General features: G+C 43.7%; 1 protein-coding gene and 1 long non-coding RNA gene across 2 annotated transcripts; one reads left to right on the forward strand and one right to left on the reverse strand.

The window, feature by feature from the left end:
• Positions 1-979: 979 nt before the first annotated feature.
• BLOC1S2 (biogenesis of lysosomal organelles complex 1 subunit 2) lies at positions 980-6,400 on the reverse strand. Its single transcript, XM_084845137.1, has 5 exons — positions 6,307-6,400; positions 4,464-4,580; positions 3,744-3,863; positions 1,964-2,068; positions 980-1,476 (listed from the first exon to the last, which is right to left on the reverse strand). The coding sequence occupies exons 1-5, from the start codon at positions 6,374-6,376 to the stop codon at positions 1,445-1,447; spliced, it is 444 nt and encodes a 147-aa protein (XP_084701263.1). The 5' UTR covers positions 6,377-6,400; the 3' UTR covers positions 980-1,444.
• Positions 6,401-6,476: 76 nt separating this feature from the next.
• Positions 6,477-14,280, forward strand: LOC146350506 (uncharacterized). The gene is made up of 3 exons (XR_014789304.1): positions 6,477-6,834; positions 12,706-12,917; positions 13,197-14,280. It is a non-coding gene; the product is annotated as an uncharacterized LOC146350506 (long non-coding RNA).
• The last annotated feature ends 1,580 nt before the right edge of the window (positions 14,281-15,860 follow it).

The following is a 15,860-nucleotide window of genomic DNA, read 5'->3' on the forward strand; positions in this document are numbered from 1 at the left end:
CGCAGGTGGGAAAGTACTGGCATAATGTGATCTTGTTGGCCAGTCCATTAACAAACTTGCTGCCCTATTTTGGACTAGCTGAAGTTTCTGGACCATTTTTAAAGGCGGCCCCATGTATAATGCATTGCACTAATCCAGACCAGAGGTTATCACAGCATGGATAACTTTATCTAGACTATCTCTGTCCAGAGAAGGGCATAGTTGGTATATCAAGCCTAAGCTGAATATTCTTTGGCTGCTAGTACAGCACCTTAATTTAAAGTGGAAGTTGTGATGGGAACAGTGCCAAGAGTATCCCTCCAACTCAGGGCTGGAGAACCTCAGGCCCAGGGGCCAAATGTGGCCCTCCTGGGGTTTCCCAGATGGCCATGCCCCTTCCCCAGTTTCCCAACTTTTGTGCAGTTCTGCCCCCCCCCCCCCATTCCAAAAAGGTTTGAAATTCTTCTCCTCAGGCTTAGTTACTGGTAGTAAGAGCTTTAAGCTGGCATTTTTTGTAGCTTTGCCCCCATCCACCACAGGAATGCAGCCCCCAAATGCTGCTCCAAAACTGAATTTGGCCCTCAGGCTGAAAGAGGTTCCCCTGCTCTAATTCCTCCAACTTTAGGAGTTGCCCCATGGTGCTACTTCCCACTTTAGCTTCCATCAGTCTTTGGAGTTTCTTCTCTTCATATTTTGAGTTAGTTTATCAGCTGATGTCCTGACTTGGTTGTGTCCACCTAAGTCCCACTGGAATTAATAGAGCTTATAACTGTATGCAGGACTGCAACCAGTTGTCACCCCATGACAAATAACTGCTGAGTCAGGGACAAGTCACAGAGTGAGTTCTTCCTTTGCACACTCAATCTAACCAGGTCCAAAAAGTGAAAGCAGTCTGGACTGATAAAACAAGCCTCATGAGTGGCTGTGAGAGTCAGGCATGACACCACTCCAAAGCTGAAGATCATTTTTCCCAGAAAGAAAGAGCAAGAAGAGGGCCATCTTAATTCCCAGGTTTTTTATTTCTCAAAAAGCATGGCAGGAAAGATGCTTTACAGCAAGGCCATACCATTTTAGAGACAACCATGGCACACTGGGAGCTTCCATGTTTACAAATCAAGGCTTTACTGAGCATAAAAGTCATGTTCTTGCTCAATAGGGAAGCAGGTGCAGAACTTGTATGGAAAGGATTATTGTGGCAGACTGCTGAAACAGTTAACAGTGGCTTCTTGTTAAGTTTTCTGTAAAATGAGTAACAAAAATAGTAAAAAGGAACAGATTCTATAAGAGAAAGATTTCAGCCTTAGTCAAGAGCAGCCACAACTGCTCTTAAAAATTCCCACATAACTCTAGTCAAAATAATTTTTGAAGCTCAAACTCTGTAAAATTCAGCAAGTCAGTGATGTGATCCAATTCCTTATAAGTCATATATTCTAGAAGAAAAGCCTCATTACACAATGTGCTTCTTTCATCGTTTCTCCAGTTTTTTGTACTTTGCTTCTGCAGGAGACAAAACACACAACTATCAGTACAAGCAAAACAAATAACGAGTTCCCTTTCAATTATGAATCTATGATATATGTCCAAGCCACAGTTCTCCTACCACCTTTGGGGGGAATTCAATATTCTGCAGAAATTACAGAATTCCCATCATGATTACACACTGTGATCAGACATTTAAGCCATTCTACTTTCAATCTAACCCAGAATACATAGTGTAAGAAAAACAGAATTTTTGCAGGAAAAAAGGAAAATGGCAAAACACATAATACCAGGATCCAAAGATCTATTACATCCAATGGAATTTTCTTCTTTTAATTAGCAGACCCCAATGCCAGATTACAAACTTCTTTTTGAAAAATCGCTTCAGTTTCAGAAGAGCATGGGATGCTGCTGTTCAAGCAACATACTTTTGAAGGTCCCTTGGGCATACAGAGTTGCATAGTTCTTTGGATCCAACATGGCAAGTGATATCATAAATAGCTACCAAGTTTCTTTGAATATGCATCCAGCTTGTAGGCGGCCTGTTCCAAAGCTGCCACCTGTTCTTCAATTAGACTGATTTGTTCCAGATATGGCTGAAGTCCAGCATCTTGGAAAAAGTGGAGTAGGGCAGGGGGGCAAATAAACAACCATCAGTTACTGACTCACTGAGGGTGAACAACTTCTGTCACCTCTTGTGTAATTAGATTTGAAACAGAGTGGCCAGAATATAGATTGTAATTTCCACATTCACATAGTGAATGAAACTATTCCTACAATAGTTTTTTTTGTGAACCGCCCAGAGAGCTTCGGCTATTGGGCGGTATAGAAATTAAATAAATAAATAAATAAATAATATAAATAATACAATATCTTAAAGTCATCAATAAAAAAAAAATCAGTACCTATACAGCAGTGGGATAAAGTGATGTGTTAAGGATAAGGATCTTTTAATTTTATAAGCATAAGAATTGAAAAACATTTGTATATCGAAATCACTGAATAAACCAATATGTAAGCGATACATATGACACATCACTCCAAACCACAATGAACATCAAGCAATTGCGCATCCAGTTTATAAGTATTTAACAAAGGAAAATTTATAAACAAACAGATATTAAAATGTGAAATGTTTCGGCATAAAACACCAACTTCAGTCACAAATGAGAGTATAAACTAAGCCAGAAGGCAATCAGGAACAAGCCAAAATTCAGAGACAGAGATTATCAGCACCTGCGGTAAACAACCAATAAAGCCACATTAATAAGCATCATGGCTTGTTTCATCTCATCCTTCACATTGATATAGGCTTTCAACTGCTCAACGGGCTCCGTTCAAGCGTTAGCACAGAGATCTTTGCCAAGACTGCTCTGCCAGCATGTTTCTCCCTCATATGAAGAGACCGTGTATGCAAAACAATATAAACATGCAATTAATAAAAAATAATGTATTACATTCTGCTCCTTCATGACCTGCAGTAATTCCATAGGGAACCCTATGATAAGCTATGTGGATGGTTTATGTAATGAATTACTATCCTTTAATGCTTTTTTTAAAGCATTACCACATCACAAACATAAACAAAACTACATTCCAATCATGATCAATCTATACTCAGCTTTTGTTTACAGGAACCTTCTCACATGAGAATCCAAGAAAAATCTTCATAATACATGGATCTGAATCTACATCATTAATACATGACTGTTCTGTTTTTGTTATTTAAGAGATAAGGGGGTGAGTTGAGCACATATGAAAGGCTTGCTTTTCAGTTCAGACTGAATTGGAAAATATCACAGATACACATTTGGGGGTAGCCAATTGGCAAAGGCAGTGTCTACAATTCAAATAAATTATATTTACATGCAGGCAAGAACTGCATACACATAGCAAGAGATTTCTCCTAGAAGTTCACTACAGCCCCTAAAGAGGGAACCTCCCTTTTTATTTTAAAATGCTTTTGGCCTTTACCTGTTGGAGATGCTAGAGCTGTTTTCCCTATCCTGGTGCCCTCCACATGAACTACAACCCCTATCATTCACCATGTCAGCTGGGGTTATGGGAGCTGTAGTCCAGCATATCTGGAGGCACCGCGTTGGGGAAGGCTGTGCTAAAGAAACCCTTGAAAAATTCCTCTTGTGCACACAGTTCTCACAACTAAGCTTATAGCTTCTTTGGATTTTGGCCCATATATAAACATATCCTGTGATTGTACACAGACCTCAGACTACAATTAAAGCACATTCCTGACTCAATCAAAGCCCCTCCCCTTTTCTACTTACATTTTTGATTCAAGTCTTTCAGGTTTCGACTTATATTTACAGCAATATCTTTCATTTCCAGGTACTTCAAACTTGTCAGCTTGTTCATGTTTTCCAAGAGTTTATAGTCTTCGCTAGTGGCTAAAAAAAAGGGAGGAGGAAGAAAGAGAAAACGCCTGTCTTATCTTTTAAAAATGTCAATTATTTATAGGACATAATTTTAATCACAATGGTTTCAATGAGGTAGCAGAATATTCAAATAGCTCTCTCAAGTTGACCACTTCTTTGGATATTTTAAACACTGGAATTTGATCATGAAAATCATCACCAGAAAACGTCTTCCATTTCACTGTAACTACCCCTCATACATTTACATCTCATGGGAACATAATGAGAAAATAACATGTCACTGGTGGTTCTGTAGCCAGGCTGTACCACATGAAGCAACCAATCAGAAGTGGGTGGGGCTACAGTGTGCTAGCAAACTCCAGCCCTTTGTGTGATATAGTGACATTACTGGAAAAAATGTAGGTAAGGCCAGAGCCAATCTGACACGGTATGGCTTGGTTTGAGAACTCTCTTACAGAAGCTTGATGCCACTCAGGGAAGGTAGGAGATAAAAGGTTTTGGCTACATTCTTATGCACACTTACTTGGAATTAAGCGCCACTGAACTCAATAGTATTTACTTCTGAGAAAACATGCATAGGATTGCATTGTATTTTGTTTAATGTAAGCTTACCTGTCAGTTCACCTGTTAGGTAAATGGCCATTTTTTTGAACATATCCTTACAAAGTTCATTGATATCTTCCTCTGCTGGTTCTGTAGCTTCTTCGGCTGTTTCAACAGCAGGATCCTCTATTCAGATTTAGAAGTACAACAGAAAATGGGAAAAGAAAACATTAGCTGCTTTAGTTGTAAAAGAAAACATTACATTCTGCTCCTACGGATTAAAGCCATTGTCAAATCCAGAGGTGGATGACTTTATTTTAGTTACCATATTTGTAGGCTGTCTAATAACAGTGGGTGGCTTACAACAATAAAACATTGTTTACTGATTATCAATAACACAAAAGAGCAAGATAAAAATTTGAGTGGCAGCAATTAAATCATCATAAGATGCACAAAAATATTAAATGTACATACTAGGTCTAGAATTCAGCATCTGGGGGACCATAAAATTTTTCAGATTCCTAGATCTGAGGCCCGAGATACTACTTGGACCCAGGAGTCTGAGCTTCCTGCCCTCTCCCAGCTGGTGCAGAGAGAAACACACCAGCTGCCTCTCTGAGGTAAGCGTGCCAATGGTGGAGAGGGCTTACACCATATCCCCAAGCCACCCCAGCCTCTTTCCCTTTCCCTCCCCCTCCCCGATGCCTCAGCTAGATGGGCGAAAAACGCCTGTCTAGCTAAATTGCAGAGCAGGAGACGCAGGACACCTCCCGCTCTGCTTGGGATACCATAAACCTCTGAGTTCACAGCCCAGCTAAGCCAGACCCAGCCCAGCTAAGCCAGACCCACAGCCCAGCTAAGCCAGACCTGGTCAGTTATGGCATGGATGCTTCAACACTCGTGTTATCCGGCAATTGCAATTACTCCAGGAAGGATCAGACCTGCCAACATGTAAAAGGATCATGGTAAAGAGACTTGGGGGCAGCCAGCACAACATCCACTAGGATGGCTATGTGGTTAAGTACTAGATAGTGGGCTTGTATTACATAAATAATGCCACAAAACAGATGGGAGTGGGGCATTAGGCAAGTCCGGCAAAACTCAAATCAGTGTCTCAGAGGGAGGCAAACTCTCGCACCTCATTTTAAGAAATTTTTATCAGCTAGCCCTTTACTTTTTAAAACTACTCTAGCATGCTTCACCCAAAGGTCTAGATATCTATGGGTTAAAGAATGAAGATTCTACTATAACAACACTGTTTGGCACAGTTATGAAACAAACGAAATACATGTTTTAGTGTTGATGGAAATTACAGTACATCAAGCCCTCTCCAAACACTTGGGGAGCGGAGAAGCCCAGGGCAGAGAGCTCCTGCTGCCGGCTCCTGAAGCGACCAGCTTTCACCTGGGGCAACCCTTCCGCCGGCCTTCAAGGGGCCAATTAAGGAACCGTTTGCCCTGAGGAGAACGCAGAAGGGGAGAAGCTCGGCCCGCTAGCTCGTTGCTATTGCGTGTTGTTGCATTCTGAAGAAACGTTAACTAATCGTTTTTCAAAAAGTGACGTTAATGTTGCCGTAACTTTACGAGCCCGCAACTAGATCCCTGAAATTCACGACCAGTGTGTGTACTCGCTTTCATCACACGTTACCGAGTTCACACAGAGGCTGTCCTACAAGGAACTAACAGCTGTGTAGAAAATGCCTCTTGCGCAGAGCGGCCTCAAATGTCGCTAGGAAGCTCCGGCGGTCAGGGCTGTGATGCCTCCCGCCCCGGGCTCTCCACGTCCGCGGGAGGAGGCTGCTTGGGGAAGCCCCAGCGAGCCTCGCTCCCCCGCCCCTCCTCCGTGAGTGGAGCAAGGAGAAAAGCTACTTCGACGGACGGGAGAAATGCCGCTTCCGCTCCCCTCCTCTTACGCTTGGCGGCTTGTCGCTGAACCTCCGGGGGCTCCTCAGGGGCTGGTGCGGCGGCGGCCGCCGCGGCCATCGCACGTCCCCCGCCTCACACTCCGAGAAGGAAGACACGGCTACTTCCGGGCGCCTCTCCCGCAAGTCCTATTCCTGCTACTGTATTGCCCGCCTCCAGCGCCTACTGCGCATGCTGGAAGTTGGCTGGCGGGCGGCCGGCGCGGGGGGCCTCGCCTAGGCCTGCGCCGCGGCTGGGCTTGGCGCTCGCCCGGGCGTGTGGGTGCTCTGGAGGCGGACTGACAGCGTCGTTCTCTTCGGACTAGGCTTCCTAGTCCGGGGAAGAAGGGTCATTTTCTGGCTGGACCTTGCTGTTCATCATACGTAAAGGGTTTTTCTTACCTTTCTTTTAAGATTTTTAGGTGCTGAATCCGAAGCCAAGGAGGGCCACTCTCTGAACTGTCGAAGAAAACTTCACAGCTTATTCGGAGCGTTCACATCTTTATTCAAAGACCACAAAAGTCGGAAAAGAAAGCATACGTATGTGGAGATTCCTACCAGATTCTTGTATGGAGGTTCTCCTCGTTTATATTTCAAAAAAAGCTTTTATACAATGAATGACAAGGCACAACTTTGGATAACACTGATAGGATACAGGAGATACTAAAACAAATGACAGTACTTGCCCATAGGGAAAATATGAATGCCCATAGGGAAACAGGATTCTACCTGCCCATAGGGAGACACAGGATTCTCACTGGCCATAGCAGGATCCTGAATGCCTATAGGGAAACACAGGGTTGCATACATGCCCTTAGATCCAACTTTGGTGACCTCTGGGCTGTCTGTGCCTTTTCCCTTGGCAACAGTATTTTTCATTGAAAAGAATATGTGTGAATAACTAAAGAGCAGCACCCTGAATATGTCTAAGGAAACTCACCAAAATGTGATCTGGTTGCTTCTTGCTAATGTTGCTTATTGCCAGCCTGCCTGAACTTACTGTTTTATTTATGTATGGGATGACTCAAAGTAAAAAAAAATAAAATCTCACAAGTAATATTTTTCAGCATTAATTGAAAATTAATTTCCCCCTCTGTGTGGTAGGCCCATAGTGATTTTTTCAAATTTATTTCCGGAAAAATATGTTTAGGATGGCGGTTTTAGTGTGAAAGGTACTGTTATTTTTCTTTCAGAGATCTTCACATATGGGACACAGCTCGCCCACATAGAAATATACTTTGCCCCCTTCTGTTACCATCCCGATTTTTTTTTCCTGGTGCTGCCACTGTGTGAGATCAGGCCAACCAGTTTAGAGATGAGAGAATGTCATGATACAGGTATATGACTGGTCAAAGAAGTGATCTTCCAATGGAAGGAGTACTAGCAATTCTCAGGAGAGAACCTAGATGAAAGTAAAATTATTTCATTACCACCTGCGCTGCCAAAGGGTGGGGAGGTGTTTGTGTACTGCTCCTCCTCCCCTGTTCCGGAGCAGGAGCATGATTATCATTTTGACCAGTTGTTGTTCAGTCGTTCAGTCGTGTCTGACTCTTTGTGACCCCATGGACCATAGCACGCCAGGCCTTCCTGTCCTGCACTCTCTCCCGGAGCGTGCTACATTCCAGGTTCCTAAACAATATTGTTCTTTACAGCATCGGATTTTCTTTTCACCACCAGACACATCCACAGCTGACTGTCCTTTTGGCTTTGGCCCAGCCGCTTCACTCTTTCTGGCGCTACTTGGAAATACCCTCTGCTCTTCCCCAGTAGCATATTGGACACCTTCCGACCTGAGGGGCTCATCTTCCGGCGTCATATCTTTTAGCCTTGTGATATGTTCCATGGGGTTTTCTTGGCAAGAATAGTGGAGTGGGTTGCCATTTCCTTCTCCAGTGGACTACATTTTGTGAGAACTCTCTGCCATGACCTGTCCATCTTGGGTGGCCCTGCACGGCATAGCTTATGGCTTCACTGAGTTACGCAAGCCCCTTTGCCACAACAAGGCATCCATGCAGTACTGATGGGTATCAAAGGGGTCGAATTTCCATCAAAAACATTTGCACCCCCCAGCTGTACTGAAAAGGCACTACTATTTAAAGGACCCCAATGGGTCCTGGAAAGATTCACTGCATGGTTTCAAGAAATAGATATTCTGCCACAGGGAGTGCACAGATCCTAGAAAGTTGTACATCATCCACTATTTGGGCAATGAAACATTGCATCAAGCTCCCAGTCATGGCAACAGGAAGGATTCTAAGAAGTCTTTTGCTGGCACTATGAAGCAGGTTTTTGAAAAAATGGAAATTGCATGGGAGTCACACAAAAAACCATTGAAGGCCTATAAACATTTATAAACAATAGCATCAATGGACAGTTCTCATAGACTTATGGCCATTGATCATCCACAGAATCTCAGACAGGTACAAAATGTGTCATATCAACAGAACAAAAAAGGAAGAATGGGCAGTGATGAAATATTCAGTCTGGTGGAACTCTCACAGCATCTTGAAAATTTTATCACAAAGTTTACCTTTCTGTCTGATCTCATTGTTTCATTTGCACATCCCAATATCATTGCCAAAGGACGTGCTCTCCCCTCTCAAGCAAAAAAGGTAAAGGTCAAGGTGTCCCCAACCAGTCGTGTCCGACACTAGGGTGCAGTGCTCATCCCCGTTTCTAAGCCGAAGAGCCAGCGCTGTCCGAAGACGCTTCTGTGGTCATGTGGCCGGCATGACTGAACACCGAGGTGCACAGAATGCTGTTACCTTTCCCGCCAAGGCGGTACCTATTTATCTACTTGCAATTTCTTGCTTTCGAACTGCTAGGTTGGCAGAAGCTGGGATTGAAGACGGGAGCTCACTCCGCCACGCAGCACTTGGGTCTCGAACTGCTGACCTGCTGACCTTCCAGTCTGCAGTTCAGCGTCTTAACCACTAAGCAAAGATGCATCCTTACCACAACTTGTGTCCTATGACAGCACATTCAAGCTTGGAGATGTCTATTAATCTCCCATAGCAATGAGAAACAGCACTTAGAAGGTGACCCAATATTCCCTGTTGCATTTCTTGTACATACCAAAAGATTCATGGCATACCATCAAGATTTCTTGTGTGAAATACTTTCAAAACTAGCAAGAGAAAACATGGAAAAAATACCATTTGTAACAGACCAAGAAAGGGGTATTGTTCAACCTTTGCAAGAGAAATTCCCTCAGATTCCACAGGTATATTGCAGAAATCACATTCTTAGAGATGTCAGGATGTGGGTGAAAGGGCCATGGTGGGAGAAAATACAATTTGATAGTTTTAGAAGACACTGTGACACAATTGCTAAATTCATCATCTAAGAAACAATATAAGGACTGATACAGGGCATATAGTGTGCTGTGGAGTCAGCCATTTAAAGAATATTTCGATAAAGAATTGAATGATTGCATTCACATTCGGAAATTTGCTGCATTCAGAAATGATATAGCTGCAACCAATAACATCAGCAAGAGCATGAACAAGATAATTAAAGGATGAGAGGGAATGAAAGAAATGCCAGTTGACGTTATGGCACTCACCATGTATTATATGTATTATATGCAAGCATATTTTTTAGGGCTGTGCAGGGACCCCCCGATCCAACTCAGAAGCTGCTTCATGGGTTCGGAGGCAAGCCCAATTCAGCTTGGGCTGATTTGGGGGGGGGGGAGGGCAACCCGACTTGGCCCCGAACCTGAAGTGGGATTCAGATGCCACTGCCTTCTCCGCCTTCACTGCCACCACTGCTGTCATCGCCGCCACCAGGTCCTGAGGCCTGGACGTGCACTGACTCTTATTGCAGGGAGTCGCCATTTTTAAAATGGTAACCTCCCAACACCTTCTAGAACTAACACCAAAAAAAGATGTCCTCTTCATTATAGGGGACTGGAATGCTAAAGTAGGAAGTCAAGAAATCACCGGGATAACAGGCAGGCATGGCCTTGGTGTACAAAATGAAGCAGGACAAAAGCTAATAGAGTTTTGCCAAGAGAACACGCTGATCATAGCAAACACTCTTTTCCAACAGCACAAGAGACGACTCTACACATGGACATCACCAGATGGTCAATATCGAAATCAGATTGATTATGTCCTTTGCAGCCAAAGATGGAGAAGCTCCATACAGTCAGTAAAAACAAGACCTGGAGCTGACTGTGGTCATGAGCTGCTTCTTGCAAAATTTCGGCTGAAATTGAAGAACGTAGGGAAAACCACTAAACCATTCAGGTATGACCTAAATCATATCCCTTATGAATATACAGTGGAGGTGAGGAATAGATTTCAGGGATTAGACCTGATAGACAGAGTGCCTGAGGAACTATGGACGGAGGTCCGTAACATTGTTCAGGAGGCAGCAACGAAATCCATCCCAAAGAAAAAGAAATGCAAGAAAGCCAAGTGGCTGTCTGATGAGGCTTTACAAGTAGCTGAGGGAGGAAAGAAGGGAAGCAAAAAGCAAGGGAGAAAGGGGAAGATCTATCCAACTGAATGCAGAGTTCCAGAGAATAGCAAGGAGAGACAAGAAGGCCTTCTTAAATGAACAATGCAAAGAAATCGAGGAAAACAACAGACTGGGAAAGACTAGAGATCTCTTCAAGAAAATCGGAGATATCAAGGGAACGTTTTGTGCAAAGACGGGCATGGTAAAGGACAAAGAAGGCAGGGACCTCACAGAAGCAGATGAGATTTAGAAGAGGTGGAAAGAATACACAGAAGAACTATACAGGAAAGATCTTATTGTCCTTGATAGCCATGATAGTAATGTCCTTGATAGCCATGAGAGTGCGGTCACTGAACTTGAGCCGGACATCCTCGAGAGTGAAGTCAAGTGGGCCTTAGGAAGCATTAGTAACAACAAAGCTAGCGGAGATGACAGTATTCCAGCTGAGCTATTTAAAATCCTAAAAGATGATGCTGTTAAAGTGCTGCATTCAATATGCCAACAAATTTGGAACACTCAGCAATGGCTGCAAGACTGGAAAAGGTCAGTTTACATTCCAATTCCAAAGAAGGGCAATGCCAAAGAGTGTTCAAACTACCGTACAATTGCGCTCATTTCACATGCCAGCAAGGTGATGCTCAAAATCCTACAAGCTAGGCTTCAGCAGTATGTGAACCAAGAACTACCGGAAGTACAAGCTGGGTTTCGAAGAGGCAGAGGAATTAGAGATCAAATCGCCAACATTCGCTGCATCATGGAGAAAGCAAGAGAATTCCAGAAAAACGTCTATTTCTGCTTCATTGACTACGCTAAAGCCTTTGATTGTGTGGATCACAACAAACTGTGGCAAATTCTGAAAGTGATGGGAGTACCAGACCACCTTACCTGTCTCCTGAGAAACCTGTACGAGGGTCAAGAAGCAACAGTAAGAACCGGACATGGAGCAACCGAGTGGTTCAAAATTGGGAAAGGAGTACGACAAGGCTGCATATTGTCACCCTGCTTATTTAACTTATATGTAGAGTACATCATGAGAAATGCCGAGTTGGATGAATCAGAGGTCGGAATTAAGATTGCTGGGAGAATTATCAACAACCTCCGATATGCAGACGATACCACCCTAATGGCAGAAAGTGAAGAGGATCTGAAGAGCCTCTTGTTGAGGGTGAAAGAGGAGAGTGCAAAAGCTGGTTTGAAACTCAACATTAAAAAAACTAAGATCATGGCATCTGGCCCTATCACTTCCTGGCATATAGAAGGGGAAGAAATGGAAGCAGTGACAGATTTTACTTTCTTGGGCTCCATGATCACCGCAGACGGTGACTGTAGCCATGAAATTAAGAGACGCTTGCTCCTTGGGAGGAAAGCTATGGCAAACCTAGACAGCATAGTAAGAAGCAGAGACATCACCTTGCCAACAAAGGTCCGTCTAATCAAAGCTATGGTTTTCCCAGTAGTAATGTATGGCTGTGAGAGCTGGACTATAAGGAAGGCTGAGCGCGAAGAATTGATGCTTTCGAACTGTGGTGCTGGAGAAGACTCTTACGAGTCCCCTGGACTACAAGGAGGTCAAATCAGTCAATCCTAAAGGAAATCAACCCTGAGTGCTCATTGGAAGGACAGATACTGAAGCTGAAGCTCCAGTATTTTGGCCACCTAATGCGAAGAGAAAACTCTCTGGAAAAGACCCTGATGCTGGGAAAGACTGAAGGCAAAAGGAGAAGGGGACGGCAGAGGATGAGATGGCTAGATAGCATCACGGATGCAATGAATATGAACCTGAGCACACTCTGGGAGAGTGCGCAGGACAGGAAGGCCTGGCGTGCTATGGTCCATGCGGTCACGAAGAGTCGGACACAACTGAATGACTGAACAACAACAACAAACCTCCTGGAAGTTCCTGGAAATTGCCATTTAAAAAATGTTGACTCCCTGCAATAACAGTCGGTGCGTGTCCAGGCCTCAGTACCTGGCGGCGGTGATGACGGCGGAGGAGACAGCAGTGGCGATGATGGCAGTGGAGGAGGAGGAGAAGATGACGGCAGTGGAGGCGGAGGACAAGGAGAAGGTGGTGGCAGCGATGATGGTGGAGAAGGCGGCAGCGGTGGAGGCGACGCCGACAGAGGCGGTGGCGGTGGAGGTCATGGGCGGCTCAGGTAAGGACCTGGAGGTGCTGGTGTGGTTGGGCCGGGGGTGACGAAGCTCTGAAGCGCACTGAGCACTTCGGAGAGCCCCCAACCCACTCCAGGTCGTTTTGTGCCCCCCCACTTAGCCTCAGAAGGGGCTCAAAGTTACCCGAAGCAGCCCGCTTTGACTTGGGGTTTGGGCCTTGGGCCGAAGCGGTGCACAGCTCTAATATTTTTTGTATGGGTTCAAATGAGCATATTGTGGTCTGGAAAACTATTCTCTAAAAAAAGCAATTTTCTCACCTACAGAAATCACCCATGGAGGTAGAATTCCCTCCATTTTATCCTCTAGAAAAAAATATTGAAAATATAAAATCCATCCATGATCCAAACCCTCCCAGGACAGGTGTGGAAAAAGCAAAGAGTTATCAGATGAGACAAACATCTCTGGCTAAACTTAGCAAGGAGTCTGGAGGAGTCAGGCTTTGCTGCCATTCGGGCACCTTCAATGTCCATGATGTATACAGTAGTAAAATGCAAGCAGTTACACTTTACCTGCATATTTTTCCTGCGGCAGTACAGGGCAATGTTATCACATTATTGCAACTCAAATATCAATTCCTTGCACAGAAAGATTTAATAAACTCGCATATTCCTTATCAACAGTAATGAAAAGAAAAAGAGGTAGATCAAGTAAAGCTGGAAGGAAAAAACCGAGATCTGGTGACTATGACTACAGCATAAAACCCAGTGCCCAATTCCATTGTCTGTATGTCAGACCTTGAACATCCTCTTCCAAATAACCCCAAGATCACGGACACCGTCCTTGATATTTTAGAAATTACTGGAGCAGATTTTAGAGATGCAACACAGGGTGCTTTGTTGCGAAAACAGTCAACACCAAAAAAGGCCATGAAACAACATCAAGACATAGCACATAGGAAGCCATGGAACACCACAGCAAGTGAGGAAGACCAAAAATCCATGAAAATGCTACCAGCTGTACTAAAGGAATCATTACATCCTAGAAAATGACTGTTAGATTAAGTTATTGATGAAGCGATTTCAAATTTCATTTGTCAGTACCAGTTAAGGGATAAAATCCTGCTCTGCACAACATACATATATAAAAGTGTTGCCTTGGGCAATGCAATTTCCTACAATTTCCTGAATAAAAATCTCGCTCTTAACAAAGACTTTCTGCTGATACCGTTCAACACTGATATAACTGGTTCTGGTCAACATTGTCTACTTGGTATTATAATTTTCAGAACAAAAGAGGTAATTATGGTTGATTCCATGAAAAATAGAGAAAGACATTCTCCTGTGCATTGCAGCTGCTTCTTACCAGGTAGCACGTGTGCCTTTGAGGATGGAATGCAAAGACTGGAAGGTGTTTTTGTGTGAGGATATACCACAACAAAAGAATCCCTATGGGTGTGGAATACAGATAGTTTTAAATGTATACACAGTCACATCTGGGGAGGAATGCAGCGACATTGTCAGTAAGACTGCCAGGACTTGGATTGGTATACAGGTGGGTATGCATCAGAAGTGTGCCTAGGGATTCTTTTGTTGTGGTATATCCTCATTGCCAGAGTGCTACATTTGCGAATGATGCAATCCATAACGATATGTCATAGTGGTGTACATGCAGAAGTTCCCGCACTGCTCTCATGGAGAGATACAAGCACAATGGAGGGATACAGGGGCAACGTACTAAAAACACCAACTCAAGGTAAGACAAGCAGTGCTATGGAAGGGAGGTTGTTATTAAAAGTTAGGACAATTGTAACTCTTTAAGCCTTTCTCTGTCTAAAAATAGATACAGAAGAATTTCAGAGAAAAGATAAAGTATTAAAACTCCTTTTCCTGTACCTCACCCTTTCTGTCCTTTTATGTTATTTATTTATTTAACATAGTTTTATACTGCCTTTCGAGTGGCTGAAAAGGGGCGTTCCGAAGGGCGTTCTGGGGCGGGGAGGGCAGAAATGCCTGTACGACACATCCTATGTGTCATACAGCAGCCTCCTCCCCTGCTCGGCTCTCCCTCGGCTAGACAGCCAAAATCGGCTGTCTAGCAGAAAATGCAGAGCAGGAGGAGCGCAGAGGGAACTATCCCATCTGTGCTTCTCCTGCCTTGCTTTGGATAGGTGGTTGCCTCCGAGTTTGGAGGCGGCTACCTACCTGGATAGGATTGCGCCCTTAACCATATATATTATTTCCCATAATATATAAATCTAGTCATTGTGGGTACTTCATTTTTTTGAAATTTGCAGATATTAACATTCTAGCGGCTGTCAATAAATGCACTATCATCTCTATGTCAGCAGACAAAACAACTTCCATTACATAACCAAAGAGAATAACTATGGGATCCTGTGAGAAGCCAGGTAGGGATGAAAGCTTGGTTAGCCTCGCTGTACCACCTGAAACTAATTACAGTACATCCAGAGGATGTGAGAGCTGCCTGTCAACTGTGGTAAATGAGCCAAAGGAACAACGGGCAAGATATAAGAACAGAGGATGGGGGGGTTGATGAGCTGTTCATGAAGATATACAACAGGCAAGTCATCTGTTGGGGAAACTAATTGGACTGGGGAACACCTTTCCCACCTTAGCCTCAGTGATGAGCCAGCTATCTTTAGTGCCTAGCTGGGAACCGAGAGAGACTAAAACATCTCTGAGAGACATTACTGTTACCAGCTTATCACAGATCCAACGGTAGTTTATACCCTGCTATGATTTCAGTTTTCTCTACTATCTTTTACCAATAGTCCTTAATCATAGGGCAGAACCAAAAAATAAAGGCCATATCTGCATTACACAATTTTTTTCTCCAGCCCCTGTTATCAGCCTTATGATAAATATGGTTAAGACTTGCAGGCATTAAATACCAGCGTAAGAAAACATTTAAAAAAATGCTTTAAGATTTGTGATGATTGTTTGCTGTGAAATATTATTCCAAATCCG

Source organism: Heloderma suspectum, chromosome 3, assembly GCF_057233095.1.
Source record: "Heloderma suspectum isolate Gila_16-S chromosome 3, 16-S_ref, whole genome shotgun sequence".
Taxonomy (NCBI): Eukaryota; Metazoa; Chordata; class Lepidosauria; order Squamata; family Helodermatidae; genus Heloderma; species Heloderma suspectum.